Source organism: Neopsephotus bourkii, unplaced genomic scaffold (genome assembly GCF_033783945.1).
Source record: "Neopsephotus bourkii isolate Nb327-2 ecotype Australia unplaced genomic scaffold, CSIRO-AGI_Nbou_v1 NB_756, whole genome shotgun sequence".
Lineage (NCBI taxonomy): Eukaryota > Metazoa > Chordata > Aves > Psittaciformes > Psittacidae > Neopsephotus > Neopsephotus bourkii.
This window is the reverse complement of record NW_026901254.1, coordinates 738,104-764,957: the sequence shown is the minus strand read 5'-3', so window position 1 is coordinate 764,957 and position 26,854 is coordinate 738,104. Positions and strand designations below refer to the sequence as shown.

General features: G+C 36.7%; 1 protein-coding gene across 1 annotated transcript in view; it reads left to right on the top strand.

Moving 5' to 3' along the window:
* TINAG (tubulointerstitial nephritis antigen) overlaps positions 1–12,635 on the top strand; it is a 48,765-nt gene extending 36,130 nt beyond the window's left edge. Inside the window, exons 9-11 of the mRNA XM_061354991.1 lie at positions 392–497; positions 11,309–11,354; positions 12,410–12,635. Of these exons, the coding sequence (XP_061210975.1) occupies positions 392–497; positions 11,309–11,354; positions 12,410–12,520 (263 nt within the window). The 3' untranslated portion in view covers positions 12,521–12,635. The remainder of the gene's footprint in view (positions 1–391; positions 498–11,308; positions 11,355–12,409) is intronic.
* The last annotated feature ends 14,219 nt before the right edge of the window (positions 12,636–26,854 follow it).

Below are 26,854 nucleotides of genomic sequence, written 5' to 3'. Positions count from 1 at the left end.
GTCAGAACTGAGGATTTTGTACATGAACCTTGATATTTGTTTTATTGAACTGGATTTCAATGGAACTGAGAAAACATAAGTAAACTTACACGAAGCAATATTTCTTCTCATTGTACTGGAAAAAGTCTATGGTAGGGAATTTTTATGACATAGAAACCCAATTAATTTGACAAGAGACCTTTGAGGGAACTCTGTTAAAATATTTCTCTCAGATCACTCACAGCAGTGAACTTCTGTAATAAGTGAATTTAGTGTAATTGCAAAGTATACTTACACAGTCCAACACACAACAAAAATCTCACTGGTAAAATGCAATGAGGAAACAAGAATTGAAGAAGTATTTGCTGACTGCTGATTTTTCCTGGTTTTTGTTGTTTGCTTTTTTTTTTAGCTATAATGAAAGTGTATGAAGATTTTTTCCTTTACAAAGGGGGAATCTATAGACACTCCCAAAAAGCAGGATCTAGGTGGAAAACTCATTCAGTCAAACTCCTTGGGTGAGTAAAGTGTATACTTTTCCCTTTTTCTCTGTCAGTGATGAATGCTATAAAATGTCAATAGCCAGTTTGGAACTCAAACCTTTCACTTCCGGAGGTGGAGCACTGTTAACTCCTAATATAAAATGTGAATCTTCACCATTAAGTCTAAAACTGCTCTTTTGTATAGATTTCAATATTTTCAAGATTAAATTATCAGTTTTTCATGTCATTAATTTTTTGAATTAGTTTGAATGTAAAATATGTGGCTCAGGTATAAAAAAACCTTCACCCAAGCTATATGTGCCATATGTCATTTTTTCAAGCAAAGAATAATGCAAACTCCTTGACCTACATGAAATAATCACTAGAATTTCACTAAAGTTGGACTTCAACTAAAATTATTGATGATTATTGCATTCTGCTTAGCTGAGATGGCTCCTAGAGAAAGGAAAAGGAGCAGAGACAAACTGACAGATAGGGTAAAAAATGTTGGGGTTTTGTGTGAGTTGATGTTTATTTTAGATGGATTTTTTAGTTATAAGACTGCTTTTGTAAGACATTAAATATTTGTAAAAGGCAGCCATAATAGTGAATGACCATATTGAATTGGTATTTCTAATCTCTCAGCAGCATTTCTGAGGTCTTAAACTGCCCATGAATTGTGCAATATATAAGGTGCAGAGTTATAGAATGAAAATAAATTTTGGTAAAGCTTACAAGAGCTATTTGTACAAACCCTGAAATGCACATACAAACTAAGTGATCATTTAATCATAAGGATTGTAAATTCATTGACTGGTTTCCCTTCTTTTGCAACTTGAAATTGCTATTTATTTTGAAGGCTCCTTATTTATAAAATCAGCTCTTATGGGACTATATGTCTATCTCCAGTGAAGTATTATGTGACCTTAGGCTCAGGGAGAGAGTGGGAAAAGACAGAACCGCATGGAAGCAGGATAGAAAAATATGGAACAGCCAGCTGGAAGCTGTGGTTGTAGATAGCAGACAATTTAGGCTTGATCACAGTCTACATGGACAGTGAAATAGGGCTTCCAGCAATTCAAAGGCATGACAGACTGACCCCACAGACATTTAGAGAAAGTAGGATCTCTCAAGCAGTTTCTGCGTCTGTATTCCAAAGACAGGGAGGTAAGCAGAAAAAGCAAGTAATGGAGATTGGGTTTCAGAATAGCTAAGTTTTGATGTGCAATAGTTAGATCCCTATCTCACAGCTAGGCACCCATGGTTCCCATTACCTTCCATGGCTATTCTTCTGCTCTGTCCTGGTATTTATCTAAACATGAGTTGAATTGCTTTATTGGATCTTATTTCTTTCTGCTGACTATAAAAGAACCTGTGGAGTAACATCAGACTTACATAGATAACATTAGAATGTCTAGGTCAGACTAGAGGAATCTCACTTGTAATAGAATCAAAAAGTAGCTTAAAATCAAAATGACCCTCTGAATGATACATAATATTTATAGTAAGATAGTGTCTTCAGAATGTCTTGCATATTTATGTGTATATGTACCTACACACACATTCACGGATCTACGTGCATACACATATACATATTACAACTCTTAATGGCACCAGAATGAAAACAAGATGAAAAAGCACAATGAAAATGCAAATAGCAAGTGGGACTAAGGAAGACAAATTGGTCAAAGTTTGGTAACTTTAACTTTTTCTTCTGTGTTCTGTTATTTTAAGAAGATTAATAACTGGCATGTGAAACTGTCATCTTTATCTCAAGGTCTCTTAATAATCAAAGTAGATCGAATTCATACCAGAGGTGAACTTGATAGCAGATTCATCTCTCAGATCTATGCGCTTCACCTAAAGTTGCTGAACAAACCTGTCAAGCCTGTTCTATAGCAAAGCCTCTGTAAAATTGGTGTTTGGTGTTTTTTTTTTTCTAATCTTCTTGTCCTTCTGCTGTTAGTTCCACCTAGGAAAAGATGAGAGAAATGTAGTATCCATAGGGTAAGAAAACATGAGGCAGATTTATTAATGGTGTAAAGATGCCAAAGTCTGTTCAGCATAGAGGAATTACATTTGCTTATATAGCTACAGTCCTAGTTTAAACATAATCTTTTCAAAGTTGGGCATAGTGAACTAAAGTATCCATCATTAATATCTGCAGCCTGTTCAGACAAATCTCTCAGACTCTCTCCTCTGCATTACTTCAGTATTGGTGCCAAGCTGTGATATCTGATCCATACCTTCACTCAAAAAAGCTGTATCTACTGATCCACTGACACTGAAAAATTCAGAAAGGTCCCAAACTCCCAATACTTTGGCTACAATCAGATCTATGAATTGTTACCTCACGGCTTGAAGGGGACAAAACCAATTTTATTAAAAGCCTTAGATACTGTTTCATGAACAAAATAGATTTTTAGGTGTTTGGAAGGTGATCAGAATGACAAAGGACTTTCATAAAAGGACATTGAGGGTTCTACATTAAGTGGAAAAACTTTTCCCCCTCTATTTCTATCAGTGATTCACGGGAAGCTTTAAATTCAATAGTGCAGCAGATTAAATGGCATTGAAACATCTATGCCCTGAAAAAACTTTAGTTAAATGTTACTTAACATGAAAAACTATACTAATGGAGATAAAAGTGACATATGAGGCAAAACCTTATGTTTTAGTGTTGAAGAAATAGCCAGACAGAGCAACAGCACTCCAAGATTTAATAAACAATTGACTCACCTGTGCAAAGTCCAAAGGCTTGAAATAGATACCAGTGACTCCTATTAGTGACATCGCATGTTTTGGCTTTGAACACAGTTTTTCTCTTCATTTTCCTCTTCACTTGTCCTCAGTGAGCTTAGATTCAAAATAACAACAGATAAGTAACTTCTTAAACCAACAAAAGTCATGATCCAAATTATTTTTTCCTGACTAAAGAAATCTTGGGTTGAGTTCTCTTTTTTTTTAAGGGGGGTGGGTGGAAATCTACTTTGTTGATTGTACTTTTATCAAACAACCAACATCAGATATTATAGTTTAAAAGTTAAACAATAACACCTTAAAATATTTTACAACAAAAAGAAATAAATCAGAAGATGATGGGGAAAAAAATATGCAGTGTCCGATGATTCATGTAGTGAAATCTATGAGACTGTCTCCAATATAATTCATTACAGTAGGTTTGTTGGAATGATTTAACTATTGACTCACTGATAATTTGACTCATCTCTCATGCTGAAAAGTCCAGGCAAAACTATAGTTTCAAATTCCAGCAATCATTTTCTAGGAATTTTTATCTCATGGAGAGCACTAGTCAGTGACCCCAAACACCTTCTTATTAATAAAAGATTAAAACCAAAACTTTTGTCTTATTGAGTAGATGAAAATCTTAGGTTTTGAAAGGCACTAGTATTTTATGTTACAGCATGAAGAACAGGACATAACCTGCAATAGCTATACCTTTTTTTTTGTCTGGTGGTATTATATCAGTTATATGACCAAACCTGCTCTCCCACAAAACACCTCAGTTTTGAAGCCACTGCTGATAAGCTTTTTTGTTGTGTTAGGTTATACTTCTATCTTTTCTACTATTTTATTTGAAGGTATTTAATAATCAACTACTATGTTTTTTTCTGAAAATATTCCTTGTAATTTTGAATTGTACTTCCATTGTACTAACATAGTTTCTTGAAAAAGAAACTAGGAAAGTTCAAAACCAGTTTCCATTCTGTAGAAGAATACTGAAACAGTCTCCATATTCTGGTTATTTAACTGTCAGGCAGTGTTGTGCATTCAGGGCCTACCCCTATGGAGTTAACATCAAGGGAAAGTTATTTCTGAGAGGGACAGCTAAGATGCCTCCACTGCAAAAAAATGGCTGCAAAATTATGAGAATCCTTTTATGGAAACATGCAAGTCCTCACCCTTTTATCGGAAAGAGCACCAAAATTCTCTTTACAGAGTCAGTTGGAGCTGGTTTCCTTCGAGTAAGTGGAAATACCTTGCTTACTTTTTCTCCTGAAGGGGAAGGAATGTAATTCAGTGAAATTGCTTCTTTTTATTCTAGGGTATTTTTGATTGAAGATCATGATGGCTTCTTTTGGAAAGCTGAGTCGTGTATTTCTTACAGAATATTTTTGTCAGACAGAAGAAAGCTCCCCTTTTAAAATAACTTTTGGTAATTGATAGGCAGACCTTCTCCTTAGTGATTCCTTAAAATCTCTTGTCTTCTTAATAAAGGTGGAAATTTTGGAGGAGGTAAGGTTTAAATCTTTTCCTAAAAATGCCAAAGGTGGGGGCATTAGTGGTCTAAAGCTTTGTAGGAATAACCCTAATAGATTCCCTGTCTCTGTGAGTAATGAGGTCCAGCATCTCTTTGTTTTTCAAATGTCATTCATTTGAAGTAAATATCAAGCTGGAATAATCACAAAAGCAAGAGACAAAAAAGTGCTATTGGATCATTTTGATGATCTTCCAGAAAATGTAATGTTCTCTAATAGGTGTTGTACAAGAATGCATCAACTCACTTTTAAGTCTCTGTCATTTCCACTTGGAGTTAAGTTACTTCATTGCTGGTATATTTTTTTCTTGTTCTCTTTCTTGGACTTCTTCCCCTTTATCTATAGATGCTTATATATGTCAATTTGCTCTTTCTTCTTGGTGACTGAGACTTACATTCATCTAGGTTATTAGCATCTATATATTCTGACTTATCTTCTTAATTTGTCACAAAAATACCTATTGCTATTGTTTTTTTATGAGTGACATATCATATTTAGTGTAGTGATCCAGTCATATGCTGTATAACTCTTTACTCAAAAGAGTCATGATCTCGCCTACATTTAATCCCAGATTCTTATGCCTTCTTTCTAATATTGTTAACATACCTAAGGCAGACCGGATGCCTATTTTGCTACTCACTATCACATCTATGAACTTTCAAGGCCTTAGGTTCCCTGGAGACACTAGAAATCTCTGATTACTTTTAACAGGGTGGAATGTCATGAGTTAAAAGCACGTAGTTTGTATATGTCTACTTTAGGGAAAAATTGGTAATGACTACATTGGTTACATGAACTACGGGATCTCACAAACAAGAATAGTCAGAGACAGAAAATTAACTGTAGGAGGAGATACTATATTGACTATATTAAAGAAATTATATCAGCTAGCAACTCTGAAAGTGTCAGTTGTTTATGTAGTAGTGATGATCATTTATTAATTCCCATTGATTTTAACTTATAGTCAAAATATTAGTAACTCTCAGATTCATTAATAGATATATGTTTCTTTTCTTTTAAGATTGCTTTCTGAAAGCAGATAATGACAACAGGATTTTCTTTTCTACTAAATCATTTTCACTTACAGTGCTCAGCACAAAGGTTTTCTGTTCCATGATTGAGACTCCAAGGCACAGCTTTTTAACAGGAAAGATTAAGTGTCATTTTCCATTCCAGTTTGTTGGTCCCTAAACCAGCTCTTGCTCCAAGCCATGAGGGAACATAAAATGCATCCCAGATTAGTTTACGACCTTTTTCACACAGTGCATTCCTGGTTTAGTTTTGTTCAACTGAACTGTGACATCTATGATTTTGTGTTATAGTGTGAAAAAACTATAAACATCAGAACAGCAATTTCCATGTTGTTTATCATGATAGTTTCACCACCTTGCCTAAATTCTTTAATTTTATACCTGATTGTTTAAGATAGACAGAATCCAAGTCTTTCAGTCTGTAATGTCTTAATTCTCTTCGTCATTTATTCTGTGTTACATTTCTGTAGTTCTTAAAGATGATGCATTCTATTGTCTGCTGATTCCCATTCTAATACTTTATTCACCGTATAGTTCCTAGTAACTTCCAGTTACAGCAACTTCCTTTGCTCTTATCAGAATTAGGCAGGTAATTATGCCAGGATTCACTGTGATATTCAGGTAAGTGTGATGTACTAGATATCCAAATTCTCATTAGAGATAGTGATCTAGTCCACAAAGTCAGTGGAGACTGGAGGGCAATTCAGATACAACTGCTCATGGATCAGTTAGTTGCTCCCATGCAAATATTTGATGTTAGCAGAAGTGGGAAGAGTCTCCCACCTAGCTGTGTCTTCAAAAGGATGTGAATGTCTCATAGGTCCTTTGTCATGTTTCCCAGAAACACGTGGAGGTCTCAAGCACCCTGAGGCATCTCAAGTATCCCTAAACACCTGCATTTAGGAAAGTGAATGGTTGACATTATACTGTTTGCTATTGTGGGACACATACATTTAGATATCTTAATCTTGAACTAAATCCCACAGTGTTTTTTTTACAGCCAGGAAAAAGACAAATGATGATTTCAGTACTGACATTAACATTTACAGTAATGATAACAATGCAAATGTAGAGCTTAAATCTCAAAAGAAACCAGTAAAACAGTAGTAAATGGTATTAACTATGTTTTTGAAAATATTGTAAAAGAGCTATTATGTATTCTGTTTCTCCACAGTATAACCGAAGCAAAAATTTGCATTGATTAATAGTATTTTTGTCCTCCATTATGCCTGCCATAACATATACAAGTTTCACTTTTCTGGAACAGAAGTGGGTGGCATAGGTTTCACTTTTAAACCCTAATGGTTTACTTAGCTCCTTCAGGATTATACTTCTAGTTCCTTGATTTTTTAAAAATTTTGGTTTTGAAGACTTTGAGGGACCAACCAACACTTTCTCTGAGTTGCTGCTATGCAGGAAAAGTTATCTGGAATTCTGTCACTTCCCACAGTTGCTGTCAATGATATACCAGGTTCCATTTTACTCCTACAGTGTCTTCCACGAAGGCTTCTTTTTAATTTAGTAATAAATAAAATTTTGCAGTTAATATCTATCTCAAAATGTGAAATAAAGAAGTCAAATCACCAAGATTACCCAGCTTCAGGTAAATGTATTTGTACAGAGTCCCATCTATGTAGGAAAACACAGGACATGAACTCCATCGAAACAAGATTGTTTTCTGAATTGCGGAAGGAAGAAGTAATCCAGTTTCCAGTCAGCCTAATGGATGGCTAAGAGCCTTAAAAGGTTAACATTTCCTCTGAATTTATTTTCAACTACTAAATATTATTTGATAATTTTAAGAAATTCCTCTCAGTCATTGTTCATATTTCAAGAAGTAGTACTTACAGCAGCAAGTAAAGCAGCACTGAAAATTCAAGCTGAATTTAATAATATTAATTTATGTCACATATTTCTTTATAACTCAGAAAATTCACCTTCATATGCCTGGCTTAACAACAGAAAGGATGTTTGTTTTCTCTGAGGAATCTAAAAAATTAAGCTTAAAGTGGAAGCTGTGCTTGAATGTCATAATGTTTGGCAGGTGCAGCTAAGGGATACAATAAAATTATTCCATCAATAAGGCTGAAATCATGAAAACTACTAAAGTAGTTTTCTTTATAGGCAGGAAAAGGGAAAAAGAGAAATTGAAGAGGTAAAATACAATACTTAATCTAAAAAATCTATTTTAGAAAATTGAGAAATCCATTTTCAAAAATATGTCCTCCTTTCCTAAAGGTACTACTGCAGAAATGCTTTCCACTAAGGAGTTTTTTGAAAGAATCCCTTCTTCTTTAGAAAATATATTAGTATGAATGAGACAAGAAATATCCAGAAGTGCTCTTGATGGAGCTGGCGTTCATTCCCCAAGGCAAGATGCCTAATCAAACTGGCATGTGGCTACAAAAAACGCATCATTGAACAGTATAAATAGAGTGCAATGCACAAAACAACAGCTGTTTCCATTACAGACAATGCCTTATCAGACTAAGAGAAGCGCATTAGTCTGGGAGACATAAGAATTGGTAAATCTTAGCCAGTCTTTGGAACAAGTGTCAAGTTTTAGGAAAGGCTTGGTAAACAGGCCTAGGAGCTCATGTCACAGCTGCTGCCAATAAAGGACTTGATAGAGATGACACACTGTTACACCTTTTATGCTAAGTCCTGCTCCCAATTCATGCCTTAATGCCAGGACTGGTTTTGATCAGTAAGCTGCTAATCAGCCTTATTTTCTATCTTTAGACTGCAGGTATTAAAAAAATTGACAAAATCACTTGCCCCACCATCATCTATTAGTATACTTAGTTATCTGTTACACAAAATCTATATATTTAATACAAAATTTAATAATTTGTAGCACTGTAGACTGAGGCTGGAAGTTGTTTGGTCCAACTCTCTGCACCCTAAAATGGCAAGGCCATCTTAGATCAAATTGTTTACTCCACTGAACATTTCACATTAGAAGGGATCTCTGAAAGTCACTTAGTTTAATCCACTACCTCAAAGCAGAACAACCTTCATAGTTAAGGTTCATGGGTCTTCTCAAGTTGAGTTTTGGATATGTCTGAGGACAGCTATTCCACAAGCTCCCACTTCAGTAATGTCTAAACACTCCTGCTGTAAAATACTTCTTTTCCTTATGTTCAATTGAAATTCTCCCTGTTGAAAACTGTGACTCATCTTCTGATCATTGGCTGTGCTTTTATCAGGAGAGTCTATCTTCTCTCTACCCAGCGTTTGAGAAGCAGAAGACAACTAATAGATCTCCCTGGAGCCACCACTCCTGAGGGCTGAACAAAGCCAGCTACATCAGCTCATACATCATGTACCCAGATCCCAAACATCTCAGTGGACTCATGCTGGTCTTATTCTAGCCTCTTAAGTCATTCGTGTATGGGGAAGCCCAAAACTGAGCACAGTGCTCCAGATTCAGCATGGCAGGTTCTGAATAAAGGGGATTAGTCACTTCTCTTGACCTGCTGGCTGTACTCTAGTGTACTTTAATTCAATGTATTTTAGTTTGGAGTGTTTGGGTGAATGTCCATGGGCAGAGGTTACTGAGAAAACAGCATTTTTTTTAAACTGTAAGATCAAATGAATGTCTAGTACCTTTGTATCTGACTATGATGAAACAAAACCTAGGAAATTAAATTCATGGATATGTTACTGTCAAGGATAAAAAAGGATCCTTTTTCCATTTTGGTTTCTAAATTTTCTTCCATTTAGAAGCACTTCTGAGAATCGGCAGATTCCTATCAGTGTATGAAAATAGACACTGACTTCTTTTTTTCTTTTTTTTTTTTTTTTTTAAGAAAATAACAAATGTTAGAAAAATATTTAATCACAGAAATGTGAGTCTGCAGGAGCTGGTCATCATTCTGCTCAAACAAGTGGGAGAGATAATGTGTAATAGTGAATGCAGGAATACATGAATATAAATTCAAGGCAATTTTCCTCTGTCTTTAAGGCTGAGGTAATATTGGACTTTCACATTACAGCTGATGTAATTTGTTTTTTAGTAAAATGGTCACAAAGAAGGAAAAAGGTCTGAATCTGAGATGAAATCAGCCAGCCTATTTATTTTTTTTAATTTATAATCATGACTGTATTTGAAACATATTTTACCAAGAACTGGCAAATAATATTTCTTATGAATAATATTAATAATCCCTTAACTTTCATGTGCTGTTATGAGGCCTTTTTAAAAAACAGCAATTACTGTAAATTGTCATTATGATCAACATTGTTTTTATGACTTTTTGCATGTAATGAGCAGTAGGTACAATTTGTGCTTGCAATTGCAATACAGACTTCACCTCCCTGCTAGTCATCAGTCTGTTTCGATTTGTTTCCTTCAGCTGGAAGTGCAAATACACCACATACATTAGGGTTTACTGCCAAGTAAGGAAAATGGGTGCCATCTTGGCTGTTAAAATTTGTTTTACAAAGACAAAAATCCTGATTTCCCTTTCACAGTGTGGGATTTCTCATCATATTTTTGCTGCTTGCCTTTCAAATGGAGCACTGCAAACACAGCTCAAATATGTGACATTGGTGGGATATACACAAATAAACACCTTGTCAGTGGCATTCAGGATATTCTAAGATTAACCTTATACTATGAAAAAATCCGTAGAAGTTGACGTCCTTGGTTTTCTGTTTATTTGTGCCTTTTTATAGGCACCCAAGCATCATGACCTATAAATAGTAACTTGACAAAAACTCATATAGAACAAGAAAGAGCTCTTTGAGCAGTCTGTAGACATACCATATATACCTACCTACCTAAGAAGTGCAGTGCAGCTTTTGCTCATTGAACTCCATACAGATAATTGATCTGGAACTTCCGTCCTGTATATATACAAAGTGATGTTAACAACTCAGAGCACTATGCAGTTCAGCTACAACTACACAATTATGAAAGTCCTATCAACTAGCAGGCAGGGACAATTTCTTGTGTGTTTTAATGCATGGTGCCACAACATTAAATGTGTCCTCAAAGATGTCAGAAACATCAGGTCAGTTTGCAAGTCATCCCCCACACTGTGCCATAAAACAGATTAGGTTGTCAGCAGCTTAATTTGAGCTGAGAAAAACTGGGAACATTTTCAGTCCCAAATCACCAGCTATTTTTGTAAAGGTGTTGGATGAAATCTTTAACAAAAATATTCAGAGGTATCTTCAGCTGAACTGAAGAAATGTGTTCCCATTAATTTCAGTAGTCTTACACAGTTCAGTCCAGATGGCAAGCTCTCCAGAGGAGAGATTCTGTCACTGTAACAAATTTTTTACAATGACAAACTTAAAGTACACTTGCATTAAGTTTTTGTAGTCCCTAATGGTGATTTGGCTTGTGGCTAACAGGATACTTACCTTCATTTTCATCATCAGAATTTGTTATTTGAACATGGAGATGATTATCGGTCAGGCCTTGTTCTGATACTAAGACAAGCTTTTATTTTCTGTTTGATTGTTTAAAGCTTCAAAATGTAAATATATCCATGAAAGGCTTCACTCAGACCATCTCTTGTAACAGGTGGGGAGCATTAACTGACAAAAATGGACAGAAACAGAAATTCTGGGTGAGTAAATCCTTAGTACTGGATTTTGAAGAGAAAGAAACAATCTCTACAACACAGATTATCTAAAAACAACTTCTTTCTTTTAGTTCACTCTCTGCATCTATTTTTTTCCTTCACCCTCCATCTCCTTCATAATTCTATTCCCTTTCTGTCAGCTTTTATAATATTGATCTTTGAACTATAGCATCATCTACCTCAATTTCAAGGCCTGTTTTATCCAATGTCCTACTTATATCTGTGGTTTTTTCCTACACTGTCTTTTCTGTTTTAGATCTTAATTCAAACTCTCAGATTTTATTCATATTTCCTTTGAAGACTCAGTTATTTTTAATGCCTGCAAATGAGACTTAATAAAAACAATGTATTACTTGTTAAAAAGTTTGGAAAAGATAAGCTAGCTATCTAAACAGCATTGGCAAATGTGATACATATATCAGAAAAAAAAAATTGACATTTTCAGACTTTTAGAGTAAGTCAGATTTTATTGCTCTACTTGCCATTAACAGCTCATCTCATTATTCCTGTGTTCAATAAAGGTAATTTGGAGGTGATGGCAGAAGGCTTTTGGTAGGTAGTTTCACTGACATCTAGGGCAAAACTTTTACAGACTTCATTAAAAACTAAATTGCTCAGTATGCCAATAGCTACCTGAATGGAACTTAATTTATTAAAAGTCAGATTTTTCATATCTTGGGTCTCTCTTTAGCAGTTTAGATGGAATTGGAATTTTGATCACTGTTGTTTCAATGACTGCTTTCTCCAGCCAACAGTTATGTTACCAAATGATTTTTTGCTTCAATTTAAATAGCTGCCTTGTAGAAATAGTATTGCATTTTTATTAATCCTGGTTTCAGAACTGAAATTTTGATCAAAAAAAAAAGGAACAAATTATTTGAAATCAGAAAAACATGCATTCTAATTCTCAGCACACCAAATCTGAGAAACTCTGTTTTTTTAAAAGGAAACTAACAAGAGATTCATTCTGTATTTTACACCTGCATTTTTAAATGCTACTTTAAAACTAAATTATTTTCTTCCTTTCTGTTTTTCTTCAGATTGCTGCAAATTCCTGGGGAAAAACTTGGGGAGAAAATGGTTATTTTAGGATTCTACGTGGACGAAATGAGTGTGATATTGAGAAGCTCATTTTAGCTACTTTGGGATAGCCCGTAGTCTTCCACCCTAGCTGTATTGTACCATACTCTGCTTTATGTATCCATTTTTTCCATTGTTGCTTATTGAGTCTTTCTAGAGAAATAAAAATGTCTTCTCTGTAAGTTACCTTTCTTGCTGTTATAGCTCATTAAGGCTGACTGGAACGGACTACAGCTATTGCAACACTCTCAGATCTTTGAATACTCTGGACAGAAATCGCTTTAGAAATATTATGTGCTCTTTCATACAATTGGCTCAGACAACTCATGGTCACCCTGGATAAAAAATACCAAAGAAATCTGAGTTTGAATTGTTGCAAAACAATTATTTCCTATCCTAGCTTAGATAAGTTGTCTCTGTGTATCGTCTTTTCCTGGAAATTAATTTTTTTAGTAGTAGATTCCATAAAGTTGATGCATTTAGAGTAATACAAAAATTACTTACAATAAAACAGCATATTTCCTTTCCCACAGCCACAAGTAAAAATGTACAATTCTAATTATTTGTTTAATTAAAGTAAAATAAAGAAGAAAATGTAATTTCTCCTCAATTAAGTCTAGACTAGATTAATTTCTGAACTGCTTGCCTTCCACTCACTGTTTAACCTGGGAACAGGCATGTGCCCATTCTCAAAAGTCTGTTTCCAGTAGATAAAGACTGAAAAGACATTCTGTTCTTTGCCTCCACTGACATATCTGTAGTCCAGGCATAGTTCCTGGTGTTGGCCAGCACAACCATTAGTGCAGGCAGGACACCCAGAGCCTATTTTGCTCCTAATGCTCATATAACTGTTTCTGTCTGAAGAAAAAGCCTACTGTCATGTATGCATGCCTATCAGCATTTCTACAAGTCTTGACAGATATAAGGACTGTTTTACTTATTTTTTCATTAAAATAAGTATATATTGCAACTATCGATGTAAGAAGAAATTAACTACTTTCTACCCCTTTTAGTTTCAATTAACCTAGAAACCAAATGCCCACAGGTATCATCAGTCATAAAATGGTCTATGAAACAACCCTAGAATGTTGAATAGGTGGGGGGGAAAAAAGTTGCCATGAATTTCCAGTGACATCTTCAAGGATTTTAATGTTCTATGCTTCATTCTTTCTAGAAAATTAAGAACTGGACTTTTAATGTCATTAACAAAGGAGCAATAGCTTTTCTTTCAAGAACTTTTCATGGTAGTGGTACACATCCACTGTCTTTCCTCCTGAAATAACGACTCTTAAATTAAACTTAGATCACAATTTCTGTTGCATCATTACTGAAAGAGCCATTATTAAAATATTAGTGTCATACTGTTGAACAGCAAGCTCTTCTGTGGCCTCTAGTGTCATTCAATAAATTGAATTGGAATGCAAAAACCTTCATCGCTTGAGATTTATAGCCTTTGTAACACAAGCAATTTTAGCAGATCTAAGAGCAGAAAAAACTTTTCTAGGTTTGGTGTGCTAAACCAGTACTTTAGAGGAAAACATACCAAGCCATCTACACAGCTGCTTCCCAAAGTTGCCATGCATTGATTCCATAAACATCAAGATTTCAATTGAGTATAATATAGCTCTGATATGAATGACACTGTAAAAACATATTTGGTCAACTTTAAGGTTTTTTGTTCAATTAAACTTCAAGCTGATCCACACAGCTGTAGCTCTTTTGTCAGTAGTTGTAGCTACTCCAGATTTGCTTGTGAGATCTTTCTAGGATCTGGGCTGTCACAGTAATTTTCTTCAGTGATCAGAAAGCTCAAAAATAATCTGCTAAATCTTTACCTGATCAAAGGGTCATCTTGGCTTGAATGAAACACCATATGCAAGTGAAACAAATCCAACCATGCCAAAGCAATTTGGTGGCTTTCAAAGCAATACTTCTTTACCCACCTTATGGAGTAGGCCTTTGGTGATCTGAGTGGTGTATGTGTGCACCATGCTCTCAGTATTCCCTTGGTTTCATAAGGCTGCTGTCTGTGGAAATCTGACAGCGCTCAGAATTTAATAGGCAGGCAAAAGTGTCTGTACCTGGAAGCCAATTTGCTCTTTGAAAACAACCTTGTTGAGGCACCTATTCTGCTGCTATTCAGAGCACAAGTAAAAGATCTCCTGCTAGTGCAGGTCTTCTCACTTAGAGTGGTCAAGAAACAGTAAACTCTGGGAGCCACCAGTGGCTCTGTCTCATGTAGACTACCTGGAGACGGATTATAAATGTCAGAAGGGCTTTAAGCTCTTCTAGTCCACTGTTTGGTGAGAGTATGAGGAAACTTGTTCTTCATTAAGAGGCCACCTCTCTTATTTCTCTTCTTTTTTGGTCTCTCCATCACTAATGCTCAATTATGCCTGCTAGATTGGACTACAAGTATCATCTAGCATGAAGCTTTCTTCTGTATGAATAGGAAGGAACAATATGTAGCTGAAGTTAATTCAATAGGGAGCTCATCACCTTTAAGTCATTGGTATGTGTACTAGTCTGTGGGAACTGCAGAAAGGAGTGGTAACCGGAAGGGAAGGCAATGTAGGAACGCCTTCAGGTTTGTGACACAGTGTAAATTTCCCCTACCATAAAAGCAGGAAGGTAACATCTTTATGGCGAGCAAAAAAATAAATCCCCACTCAGATTGCACATTACTGTATATCTTCTTAACAGCATGCTATATGAGTTTTGATTAGTTGTCTATTTAACCATGAAAGTTTAAAACTGGGTATTAAAATAGCTAGAAGAGTGTATGTCTTGGGACTTACTACCTGACAGTATTCATACCTAATGGAAAACTCTTTGTCTAAATTTCTGTATATTTAGAAACAGTTTCAGACAGACATCCAAACAGAAATACCTATGAACTTTGGAAAAGTTTGAATCTTCCCAATATTAACTGAGCAGAAGAGGCTCCTTTTGTAATTTATATTGATCATCTTTCAGTGTTTTCCCACAATCAGATCCTAAACTTTATTGATAGGATCTAGTAGATGAACACTGTTAGTGCCCTTTGAGATGGCTTTAAGTGGAATTAATTTTAAAGTTAAAACAGGTAAACAGCCAATAAAGGAGCTCAGCTTTTTTTTTTCACAATATTGTTGCCCCTTTTTTTCCATCCTATTTCTACAGAAAGATAGCCCATCTGTTAAATGATAACAAATCACACCCTGAAGATTGGCTTCCTATTTAATGGAAAATGTTATCAAGCCTGTTAATATTCTACAGCTGAATCATTTTGTTTGCATAGGGGTGCAAGCACTGAATTCCTGAAGGCAACTGTTCTGCTGAGGGATCTGAGTCAGGAGAGAGCAAATGCGTCACAGGGAGTTGCCTCTACACCTGGGTGCAGCCAGAGATTTTGGGGGCCTAAGAGGCACAGAAAGGTCTTTCCCTACCTCACTAGCAATCAGTGCACACAATTTGGCAAAACCAGGTTTCCCCAGCTCCCAAGTTTGCTCATCATCATTAAGAAGTCTGAAAAATTGATGACACTTGCCATAACAGGGATTTTAATTTAGAATCATAGAATTATAGAATAGTTAGGGTTGGAAAGGACCTTAAGATCATCCAGTTCCAACCCCCCTGCCATGGGCAGGGACACCTCACACTAAACCATGTCACCCAAGGCTCTGTCCAACCTGGCCTTGAACACCACCAGGGATGGAGCATTCACAGGTTCCTTGGGCAACCCATTCCAGTGCCTCACCATCCTTACAGTAAAGAGCTTCCTCCTTATATCCAATCTAAACTTCCCCTGTTTAAGTTTTAACCCATTACCCCTTGTCCTATCACTACAATCCCCAATGAAGAGTCCATCCCCAGCATCCCTATAGGCCCCCTTCAGATACTGGAAGGCTTCTATGAGGTCTCCACACAGTCTTCTCCATGCTGAACAGCCCCAACTTTCTCAGCTGATCTTCATATGGGAGGTGCTCCAGTCCCATGATCATTCTCGTGGCCCTCCTCTGGACTTGTTCCAACAGTTCCATGTCTTTTTATGGTGAGGACACCAGAACTGCACACAATACTCAATTTCACGTTACTATTTCATAATCATGCATGATGAAAATGCTTTCACACATCAATACATTAGCATGAAAGATCAGTATGTGCATACTCCTGCTAAATTTAATTGAGAAGAGAGAAGTGTTTGAACATCTCACTTAATAAGCACAATTGTTTGAGAACAAAAAGCTGAAGGCAGCTAGGCTGCAAAATGAGGTTGGAGCAGAGGAAAAGGTTTTGCCAGTGTGGTATTTAAATGTTTCAAATTATGGGAGAAGTAAGGCATATGAACATCCCCTTGAATGCCATCTTAGGAGAACTGAGGAGCCCTTGTTCCAGCCTGAGTCATTTCTACCCTGCCTTTAATTAGCAAATGTAATGTGTGGCTTGAATTTTGCCTGTCTGCTGGTTACTGTCTGTTTTTTCTTAGGAAGCTGTGGTTAGGTAAAAAGAGAAGGGTTTTTTTGTGGGTGGCTGCTTTGTCTGAATGTCCAGAACGAAGTTCTTCTAGGAGAGTTTCCCCTGGGCATGCTGAGCTTAGGGAGGCTTCTGGGCTTTAAGATGTCAGGCAGTGCTGGGACTCAAAACTGTACAGCTTTACATGTAGCGTAGTACAGCAACTGACATGTTTTAAGGGAATATGAGCAGAAAGGGAAATCCAAGGGAAATAAGGAACTTGCATCTGAAGCAGGGACTAGACAAGCTCTGAGAGGAATAACAAGGGGACTACTCTTCTGTAGTTTGAAGGATCAAGGAAAGTTGCTAGACTGAGAGCAAGCAAGAAAAGGAGCTATACTTCTATGAACCAGATATGGAGGGAGATTGCTTGTAGATTTTTTCAGCTTAATGCTTTACTATAGACATGGGAGGAGCTGCAGCTGGGCACTAATTCTGTATCTACCATTTGGTAGCTGTTTCCTGTATGAACAACTGGCTTACATATTTACACCCACTGCAAGGATTAAGCCTTTAGCAGGATGGAGACTGTATCTGTGCCTGAGTTATGTTTAGGCATAATCTGCCTAAACAGCAGGTTATGAGTAACACTGCTTTATTCTATAGCACTCTTATGTCCCTTCAGCCAAGATACACTTATATCCAGTTACTATGTTTATTTCCAGACACATTCAATGTGGGGACTCCCTGCTGCTGAAGTTTTCTTGGTCTTTAACTCCTGGTCCCTTGTGTTGCTCAGCAGTTACTCAGAGCCAAGGAGGCTGGTGGAGCTCAGTGAGGGAGGGCTGCATAGCAAGAACCTCTACTTCATATAACAGCAACTTGGTTTTAGGGAATATTAAAACCAGAAGGAACGTAATGAAAGGAATGGATTTTTGCTTTTATTTATAAAAGTGTAGATGTCAAATACACATACTGTATTACTTAACATCGTGATTGTTATTACTTCATCTATAACACTTTATTACTGTGCCTGGAAATCTTGATCAGGGAGCAGCACCACTCAAAGCCGAACTCAGAGAAGGCAGGTGAGAAGCCTGAGCCAGTTGGTCAGATTCTCCTTGCCAGTGAAAACCTCAGTGCTTTAAAGTTTTTGGGGGGCATTTGAAGCCATGGACCACCTCAAGCTGTGTATGAAACATTTTAGAGTTATCCAGAGGTTTCACTCAGCTGTGCCAACAGTGACAGCCACATAAACAGATAGATAGGAACTCAGGAATTTAAGCTACTGATTTGGTCTAAGCACAACTGGGTTTCCATTGCAAAACTCTGAGTGCTATCCTCTTTTCTTTTTCTCTGCAGCAAAACCAGAATAATAGCACCCATTTAGAGCATTACATCTATCAAATCATGACACAGGGCACAATGTTTTATCAAAGAAAAATTTCTAGAAAACTGAGGTGTTAAAGGCAAATATTTAGCCCTAGTGTGCTATACTGTCATATATATGAGAAGAACTCAGGTGGTGGTCCAAATTCACTGGCAATATTGCTTTTGTATGTAACAGTAATGCTGTTCACTGAGATAGCATAAATCATCAAACAGGGCTTCTCCTCATCAAGAAGCTTGCAAACAGGGAAACTGGACAATCAAGGATTTAGAACCAGCATGTGTCTTCTTCTGTTACTCTGTACTCCTAGCTGGCATGATCCACAGCCTGCAGAAAATTGTATTAAAAGCGTGTGACCTCAATAGAAGTCAAATTGTTGAAGCTTGTGAGAGCCTTGACATTAGGAGAAAGGCAAAAAGGGTAGAAGGAGAGAGCAGGGGAAAAGTGGTTTAATGATTCTTCCTATTTTCCACCAGCTCTGGAAGCAAAAACGAATTGTACTTTTGTCCTGGAAACAAAACTCAGCAAGTTTTGCTGGGTTTCAGCTCACTTGAAACCAAAAATTATTATAAGTTATTATTAGAAGCAATTACAAATATTTTAGCAAGTCCAGGCCAAGCTCTGAGAAAGCCAAAAGCAAGAGTATGTTTCTACTGGAAGTTATATTACACGTCATCTTGTAATGGTTCTACTCTACCCAGCCTGCCTTGGAACTCACCCCACCTCACTCTGTTTGCCTTGTTGTCCAAACCCCAAATAAGCTGTGACAGAAGGTTAACACAGCTGCACTGAAGGAAGGCATCAATCTTATTATTATTTTTGTTTAAATAAAGTACATTTGATGATCCTGCTAAGTTTCATACAACACTTCTACAGAGAAAAATACTACAGCAACATGGGGGAGGCTGCTCTAGCAGCATTTTAGAGGTAAATAATCACATAACGATTCATCACAGAAAAAAGGCTTCATAGAAGGAAAAAAAATACAACTGATCACTAATTTTTCCAAATCCTGGTGTATTAATTATTCCAGCAAACAAGAAAACTTCCTGCTTTTGAATGAAGTTTGGATGAACAGATGGTATTTCATTAGTTGGCTAGTTTTAATGCAGATTTTCATTCACTGTTCTGATGCTTCTCTGCCTCCTCACAGTGTGTTCCCTCTTAATGTATTTGCATTTCTGTATTATCTTTGTTACTACTGATAGACTCGTGTTTGGGACAGTGAGGTTGGTATTTAAATAAGGTTGCAGATAAACCATCTGCAAAATACTGTGCTCCCATAAATTTCCATGAGGTCTCAAAAAGGCTGCTGAAATTTACTTCAGGAGAGCATAAGTGCAAGAAATCTAATATAACTCTTGGGTACTGAATTTTCTCAATGGACAGACCACTCAAGTGGAAAAAATATAAATGGGCATAACAGCAGTTTTGATATCACCTATCAGTCTGATTTTGTTCAATCTTCTTTCAGCCTGAGTCTCTGTCAGCTTCCCTTCTATACATAGCAATGCATGCTCAGTCCTCACTGGGGTACTCTGCTCACTCAGTATATAGCTCCAACAGCAGAGGCTTTTTTCCAGCAGAGACTCACTTTAAAAAAGAGGTAAACTATTAGTCAAGATAAAATCTTGAGAAAAACTGGTCACACTTGGATAAATATGCTAAGAAAAACCTTTGGATTAAACCTGAAAGTCCAGCTGATGCTAAGAAAGCAAGATGCTTGAATAGTTAAGATGGATGCCCCAAGACAATGTTGTGCGTGTGTGGCTTTTAAGGCTATTTACAATTCCCTTTGTGTGAGATACCCCCAGTTTTCAAATAAGTAAGTTCAGCTTCAGGGAGAGTTAGAGGCTGTTTGCAATGTGTGTGCTGGGATCACACTAATTGACATGACAACAGCTACAGTACATGTGTGCATTTGTGGATGCATGGACCTGCGTGTCTGAATAAACACAGTGAGGACATTTTCTCTAGAGCACTTGGGTATTGGGCTGTTCTGAAGGAATGTTAAATCCCAATGACAGGTAATTCAGGTAGTCAGGGTGAGCAGGACTGAGTAAATCTCAGGGAAGAAAATAAAATTTTCATTCTAAAAGCAAGTTGCTCAGTCTAAAGCCCATGAAGGTATCTGTAGAAAGCAGTGAATTTGCTTTGCTGAGAATGATAATTGTATAAGATGGGTCTATATAATAACTTCTTCCTGTAATATCTTTTATTAAAAAAAAAAAACAACAACAAACTCATTATACATGAATTAATATTTATCCAGATGCCAAGAACTTTATCTTTTCTTACCACAGGGACTGCTCTGCAAAAGCATCACTTTCTTCAGTGTCAGTGGTGATGCTCTCACACAGGAGGAGCACTGGAGGGAAAGGGAAAAGAAATAATTCTTTGTCCATGTGTGTTCTTGAATACAAAGATCTGACTCCTGTGGTGTTGTAAGGAGAGATGTGCACTGGTTTATTTTATTCACCAGCTTCTTTTCCTCTATGCAAATGCATGCAAAAACCCAGAGGAGCAATGTTGGCATCCTTAGTGAGCACAAAGATTGTTCTTTACCTAGGTTTTAATGAGACTGATGGTCTGAATTCAGCCATAGCTGAACTTGGAAAAAACCCAGCTTTTTCTTTGTATTTAGTTTGAAACTCTCCCTCTTTCTTTGAGCCCAACTTTCATTCAGTTCTCCCTAGGTGTTCACATTTTTCCAAAAGGATTCATTTGTATTGCCCATGGGCTTGATATCAAGATATGGCCTTAGAGCAGTGCTGGTCTGGGTGACAGTACTTGTCTTTATTCAAGGGGTCATACTCTGTATCAGAACCAGATGTAACAATCTCTGTAGGCCTGTGTACGTCTACACATGAAAGCCATCTCCAGGAGAATGCTGTAAAGATGTGTGTGTTTATATGATCAAAGAAGTTAATTCCTTTGTTTATACCTTTTTTTTGGGGGGGGGGAGGGGGGGGAGGAATAATCATTTTTCTGCCTTAGTATTTGCTTTCCCGTAGGGGAAAATGTAGCAAATTTGCATATGTATGTAGTATTTATTTATCAATTACTATGTAATTCCTAAGAAAGCATAATACCACTAGAACTGCATAGCACAAATAATGTCAAACTGTAATTGCTGGGAAATCCAACTTTTCCTGACCCTTCATTGAACAAATGTCCTTTAGTTTGCTTAACATTTCATTTTGCTAATCAGTGGTTATTTGTATGTAGGAAATCTATGACCTATGTATAAGGTCATTATCGAGCGTGTTGCTTACTGGTAGCAGGTAAAAAGTATTGTAAAGATTGCACTTCTGCCTATGGAAAAAAATCTGAAGATCCTGAAAATCCTTATATGTTGTCCGCTAAATTACTATCAAAGAAATCTTTCATTCTGAAATAAATTCTATCCCACTGCAGTCCATGTGGGTTTTTCCCCTTCTTTAAGTGAAATAGGCTTCTCTGGGTATTGGTCTTCCTCCCTCGGGCTGACCTGCCCATCTGTAATGCACTCCCACCCTCCCAGGATTAGGTAACTGGATGGAATTTCCAGAGATACAGTAAAACTTTGGACAATTCAAAGACTGAGGTAAGCCAGGAATCAGCAGTTTCTGTTAATTTGATTTCCAGGGCTGATGTTCACCCAGAGTAGAGTGAAGAACTGCTTTTGCTCAGGGCTGAAGAGAAGATGACCTGGTGGTGGCTGGAGTGTCCCTTTGAGGTCTAAGTGCTGACCCTCTACTTCATGGTTTTTGCATCAACACAGGCTCCAGGTCTGTTGTGTTAAAGCATCTTCTCGAGTTTGAGGGTTGCTGCATCTGGCAGCGTAAACAGGCCTAGCAGAGCGAGGCACTTCCAACCATGTACCGCATTGGTCAGAAGTTTGTTCTTTACTCAAACATATTTTCAAAACATCTGCTTTCAACACACAAAGAAATGCTTTGTGAGTTATCAATTGTCTCTTTCTGCATAATGCTGCTGTATCCAGAAACAAAAGGGGTGCCTATGGTATAACAGTCATGATTGATATATTCAATACCAGACATGCAGCTAAGGTTTTTTTGAAAGTGCTTAAGAAAGCTGCAAGGCAAGTTCTATTGACACACAGGGAAGTTGGGTGAATTATGTCTGGGTGAAAAGCCCTCTTATGGGTATCAGAAAACTGATTTATGGTCACAAAACTCCACTCTTTGCAGATGCAATGTGACTTACAAGAGCATCTTAATGGAGTCTAGCTAGAACCTAAAAATCAATATTTCATTTATCTTAAAGAGAGCCTTTGCTTTCTAAAAGCTGCAAAATGGTGCCTAGAATAAGGAAGTCAGAAATTCTGCCTGATACAGTCATGCAGTCCTTCATCCACTAAAATTACCACGTGATACCACTTGTTTTCTTTATTTTGCCCTTTACACTGTGCTTTCTTTTGATACGAGCAAATTGATACATGATTTCCAGATTATATTTAGGCACTTGATTTAAACTAAGAGGGACACAATTTTGTGTATGAATGTACATACAAATTCTTGCATTAGTGGTGGAAACTAACATAGGATTGCTTCAAGATTAGTAAGTGAGTTTACCTCTCAAATCTCCTGTGATACACCAGAACAAAGATCTTCTGAAGAAGGTGGCAGATAACTACCTGTTTTGTGTTCGCATGTGGATGTGTGTGGATGGTAAAGGAAATGTGACTAATGCTTTGAACTTTTTTTATACTGAAATACATGGAGGCATTTATACAACCCCTTGTGGATTATGTATCATCCTTGTCTAAATGCTTTCTCTTTATTCCTACTTTGATTTTGCTAGGCATAGTAGATGGGTAGGTCTTAGATTCTTCCACCTCTTTATTAGTGAATTTACTTGCCAGATAAATACTTGTTGAAATTATGATCATGCCTGCTTTTAGAAATTCTTGCCCTCAAAAGGGCTCAGATTGATTTCAAGACACATGTAGTGTACATTTATCTAAACTGTGTGAGGCTGGGAGACAAGATGAATGTGTGCAGCTTTCATAGCAATTCTTTCCAAAAATTACTTATAGCTACATTTCCATTCTCTTTAGGCTCTGCAGAAGCACAAGCATTAGATTTCAAGCTGAGGTCTCTATTCTTAGAAAAACAGTAAGTTTCATTAGCAGTTTCTTCAGGTTGGCTGTAATCCTGTCTGAGCTGAATGCAACTGAAAGAATGAAGTCATCTCATTCATCGGTTTCTTTAGATGTGAATAATTTAAAATGGCACTGGTTTGCTGGCATTTATTTAGCTTGCCTGTAGTTTGCACTCAATCTGACTGTAATAGGAAACAATAATCAATGTCATGCTGCAACATAAACACAGCATTCCCCCATTCCTCTCTTTAGCAGAAGTGTCTTGCTAAATCCTACAGCTAAATCTTGTCAGACCTCAAATAATCAAGAGATTTATGCAAATCATAAATACATTAAGAAAGATGGGGTTTCTTTCAGTCAGTTTCAAGGACTTTGTGTTTACACACAGACAGCATTTCAAACCCTTTCTCTGTAGTTACATACGCTTTGCAATCCGACATTAAAAATGGTAAAATTCATAGGAAGTTCTCACATCTTCACTTGATATTAGGAACATAAAATATTTGCTAAGTCTCCAGGATGTGAAATTTAAAATAGTGATAAAAAATATATATCACTCTGTATTTAATAATGTTGTGTGCATTTATTATATGTATATTCATTCCTCAGCAAAGATAATATTATGAACCTTAGTGAAATTGGCATGTGTGTCAGGAAATATCGTAGTATGCTGTGGCAATTTTAAGTTTGCTTAAATTTAAGTGAACTTAAGTTTACTTAATGCCAGTAGTTATTGGCATTTCTACTTGTTTCAGGTATTTATTTTTTATGTACTTTCCTATTTTGTGTGGTGTCAAATCACCTTTTTTCCAAGACTAATTAAAGCTGGCACACTGCTATTAAGATTTCTTAGATCCTTGTGCTTAGGGGATGGCTTCTTATTGAATTAGAAAAGGTCTTTTTAAATAACCATATTAATATCTGATTCACAAAAATATAACAGTGACTTCAGGTGGGTAACTTTGTTCTTATGTCATAGTAGTAAAATGTTCCTGGGACAGATGGCTTTTAGATGGCAAGCTGAGTTATACTTCAATTTAGAAGCTAAAAACGTAGCCATTTTCAACCTGAAGATCATGGAGTTCATCTCTATCCATGCTGTTTGTGTCGCTGTGAGGAAAGTTTCTGCATTTTTCTGCACATTGGTCTCTCATGTATGGAAAAAAAATGTTATTCTTCTACCTCACAGTGCACAAACACATCCCATGTATAATCCTTGCTCACAGTGACACTCGAGGTTAATCTGATAGCAGTAATATAGGTCTGAATAATTCTGCTGCCATCCAACTAAGCATAATTTTTTTTAATATTATCACTTTAAACAAATTAGAAAAAAAACATATGGTAACTTGTGGAAAAAAATGCAGTAACTTGTATAAATCCAACAGCTCTGATATCTACTAAAGAGAAGGGGTTTTTGTTTAATATATGTTAGTATTAAACATTTGAAACTTGATTTTTACCTTACATAAAGCTCTTACAATTCATACTTATGAAATATGCAGCAGAATTAATGAAACAGATCACTAAAAGACACTGACTCATTGAACTTTCAAAATTCTTAGTTAAGAACATGAATTGAGAGTCCTTAAATGTGAGAACACGTTTCCTGAAAACAGCTGTACTGAGTCAGAAGGACTTTGTCTTTGCTAATGGCAATATTCTGTGCCTGGGAGGGACATATACTAATATAGTGGTTCAGGGTTTTTTTTTTTATATATATGATTATTTAATGAATGATGCTTTGAATATAGATTTGACTATCTAAGAATTCAATAACCCCAAGCAGATTTCTTCATTCTAATTAAATGTACAAAATCACCAAATGCCAATCATAAATTTCATAATGTCTTGAAGCTATTTAAAAGTAAGTTAATATTCATAAGGTACAGAAACATGATGTTATTTTTTAAATGGAGGAAAAAGTGAAAAGTAGTGATTCATTCTGTGTTGCAGAAGTTTGGCAGAAAATAGACGATTCTGTTGTAATGATACAGGAGACCACACTGTCAGTAAAATATCCCTGCAATTGATCCAGCAATTAGAAGAAAAATAGGCAGACCTTATAATGTATTTTTGAGATTTACTATTATTAGTGTTGTGTTCTCTTAAGTAGTTCGTACTTTACTAAAATGCAGTTCTCCTGTTGCTGACTTTTACCCTGGTTTCCTAGCAAGTGAATTACACTGTTTCCTTAAAAACTTACAGCCATATGAATCCTAATTCAATGGTAGAAGATTCACAGATACTTCCATTAAATAGGTAGGAACTTAATCTGTAGGAATTTAATCCAGAGATGCAGGTGAAAGCAGATCTTATTTCTAACCTTGATAGGGTTGAAGCACCCCTTATTGCACAATGGATAAGAAACACTGGGAAGAAACTACTGAAAATGCCTCAAGATCTTTCACTGAGGATTTGTCAGACTTCACACATGCTTTAAGAACCAGGAAATTAAGAAAAAAACAATCCAATGACATTAAATGTCCTTAATTCTGTTGTTCATACCTACTCCACCTGCACAGACATTCTTGTGAGTTTCTGAAGAAAGAGCATGTGGCTGAGATACGGCTCACTGAAGGTGCCACCTGGCATGGTAGCATTTGCATTTTAATAATAAATCACAGTGCTGTAATTCTATGGACAGAAGCCTGTGACTGGGTTAAGCCCAATCAGCTGCAACGTTCCTTCTCACTCTACTGTTTCAATCACTTCTCATCCTCCTAGCCAGGCATCTGCAGAAAAATCCCAGAGCCATTTTAGTAACCTGAGCAAAGTTATGTTCAGTAGACTTCTCTCAGATGCCATTTGCTTTTTCAAGCCATGCACAGCTCATAGTGTCCCTTTTGAAAGCTGTGTTAATCCATTTCCATACAGTTACTTTTCTTGCTCATTTTTTTTCCCCAGCCTTCCTTAGCTGGTAATTCATGATGTAGCTGCCCATTGCTCTCTAAAAAGTCCTGTTACACTGGGAAAAAATGCACCACTAGATTGAACTGATGATTGCACAGTGAGTAATAGTATTTATTAGAGCTAATTCTTATGTCAATCATTAAGATAGTGAGGTGGTTTCTAGATGAGTAACACTCATGGTAAGAGGTGTTTATCCACCTGTCTTCCAAGAAGAAGTGTTCATATAGATGCTTCAGGTGTACAGCTATGAGGTTTCCAAATTGTGTAAGCCAGATGTGTGTTTCTGTGTGGTCACTGGCCAAGGAGGCTGGTGCACTTACTAGTGTGCATCAGCAGTGCTGCTGCTTCTTCCTAAACAGTTGGCTCGAGTCTGTGAAAATTGTTTCCATTTAGTTCTTTGCAGTTTTTCTGGCATCTGAATGGTAGTTAGAGATGTACCACATGAGTGCAAAACTACAGGCATCTCTCTTCAGTTTGTATCTGGAAGAAGTTCTGAGGGTGTTTCAGAAGTGTTTGCTTTTTCTCACAGATACGACCAAGTGACATTTCTAGTAACTGTAT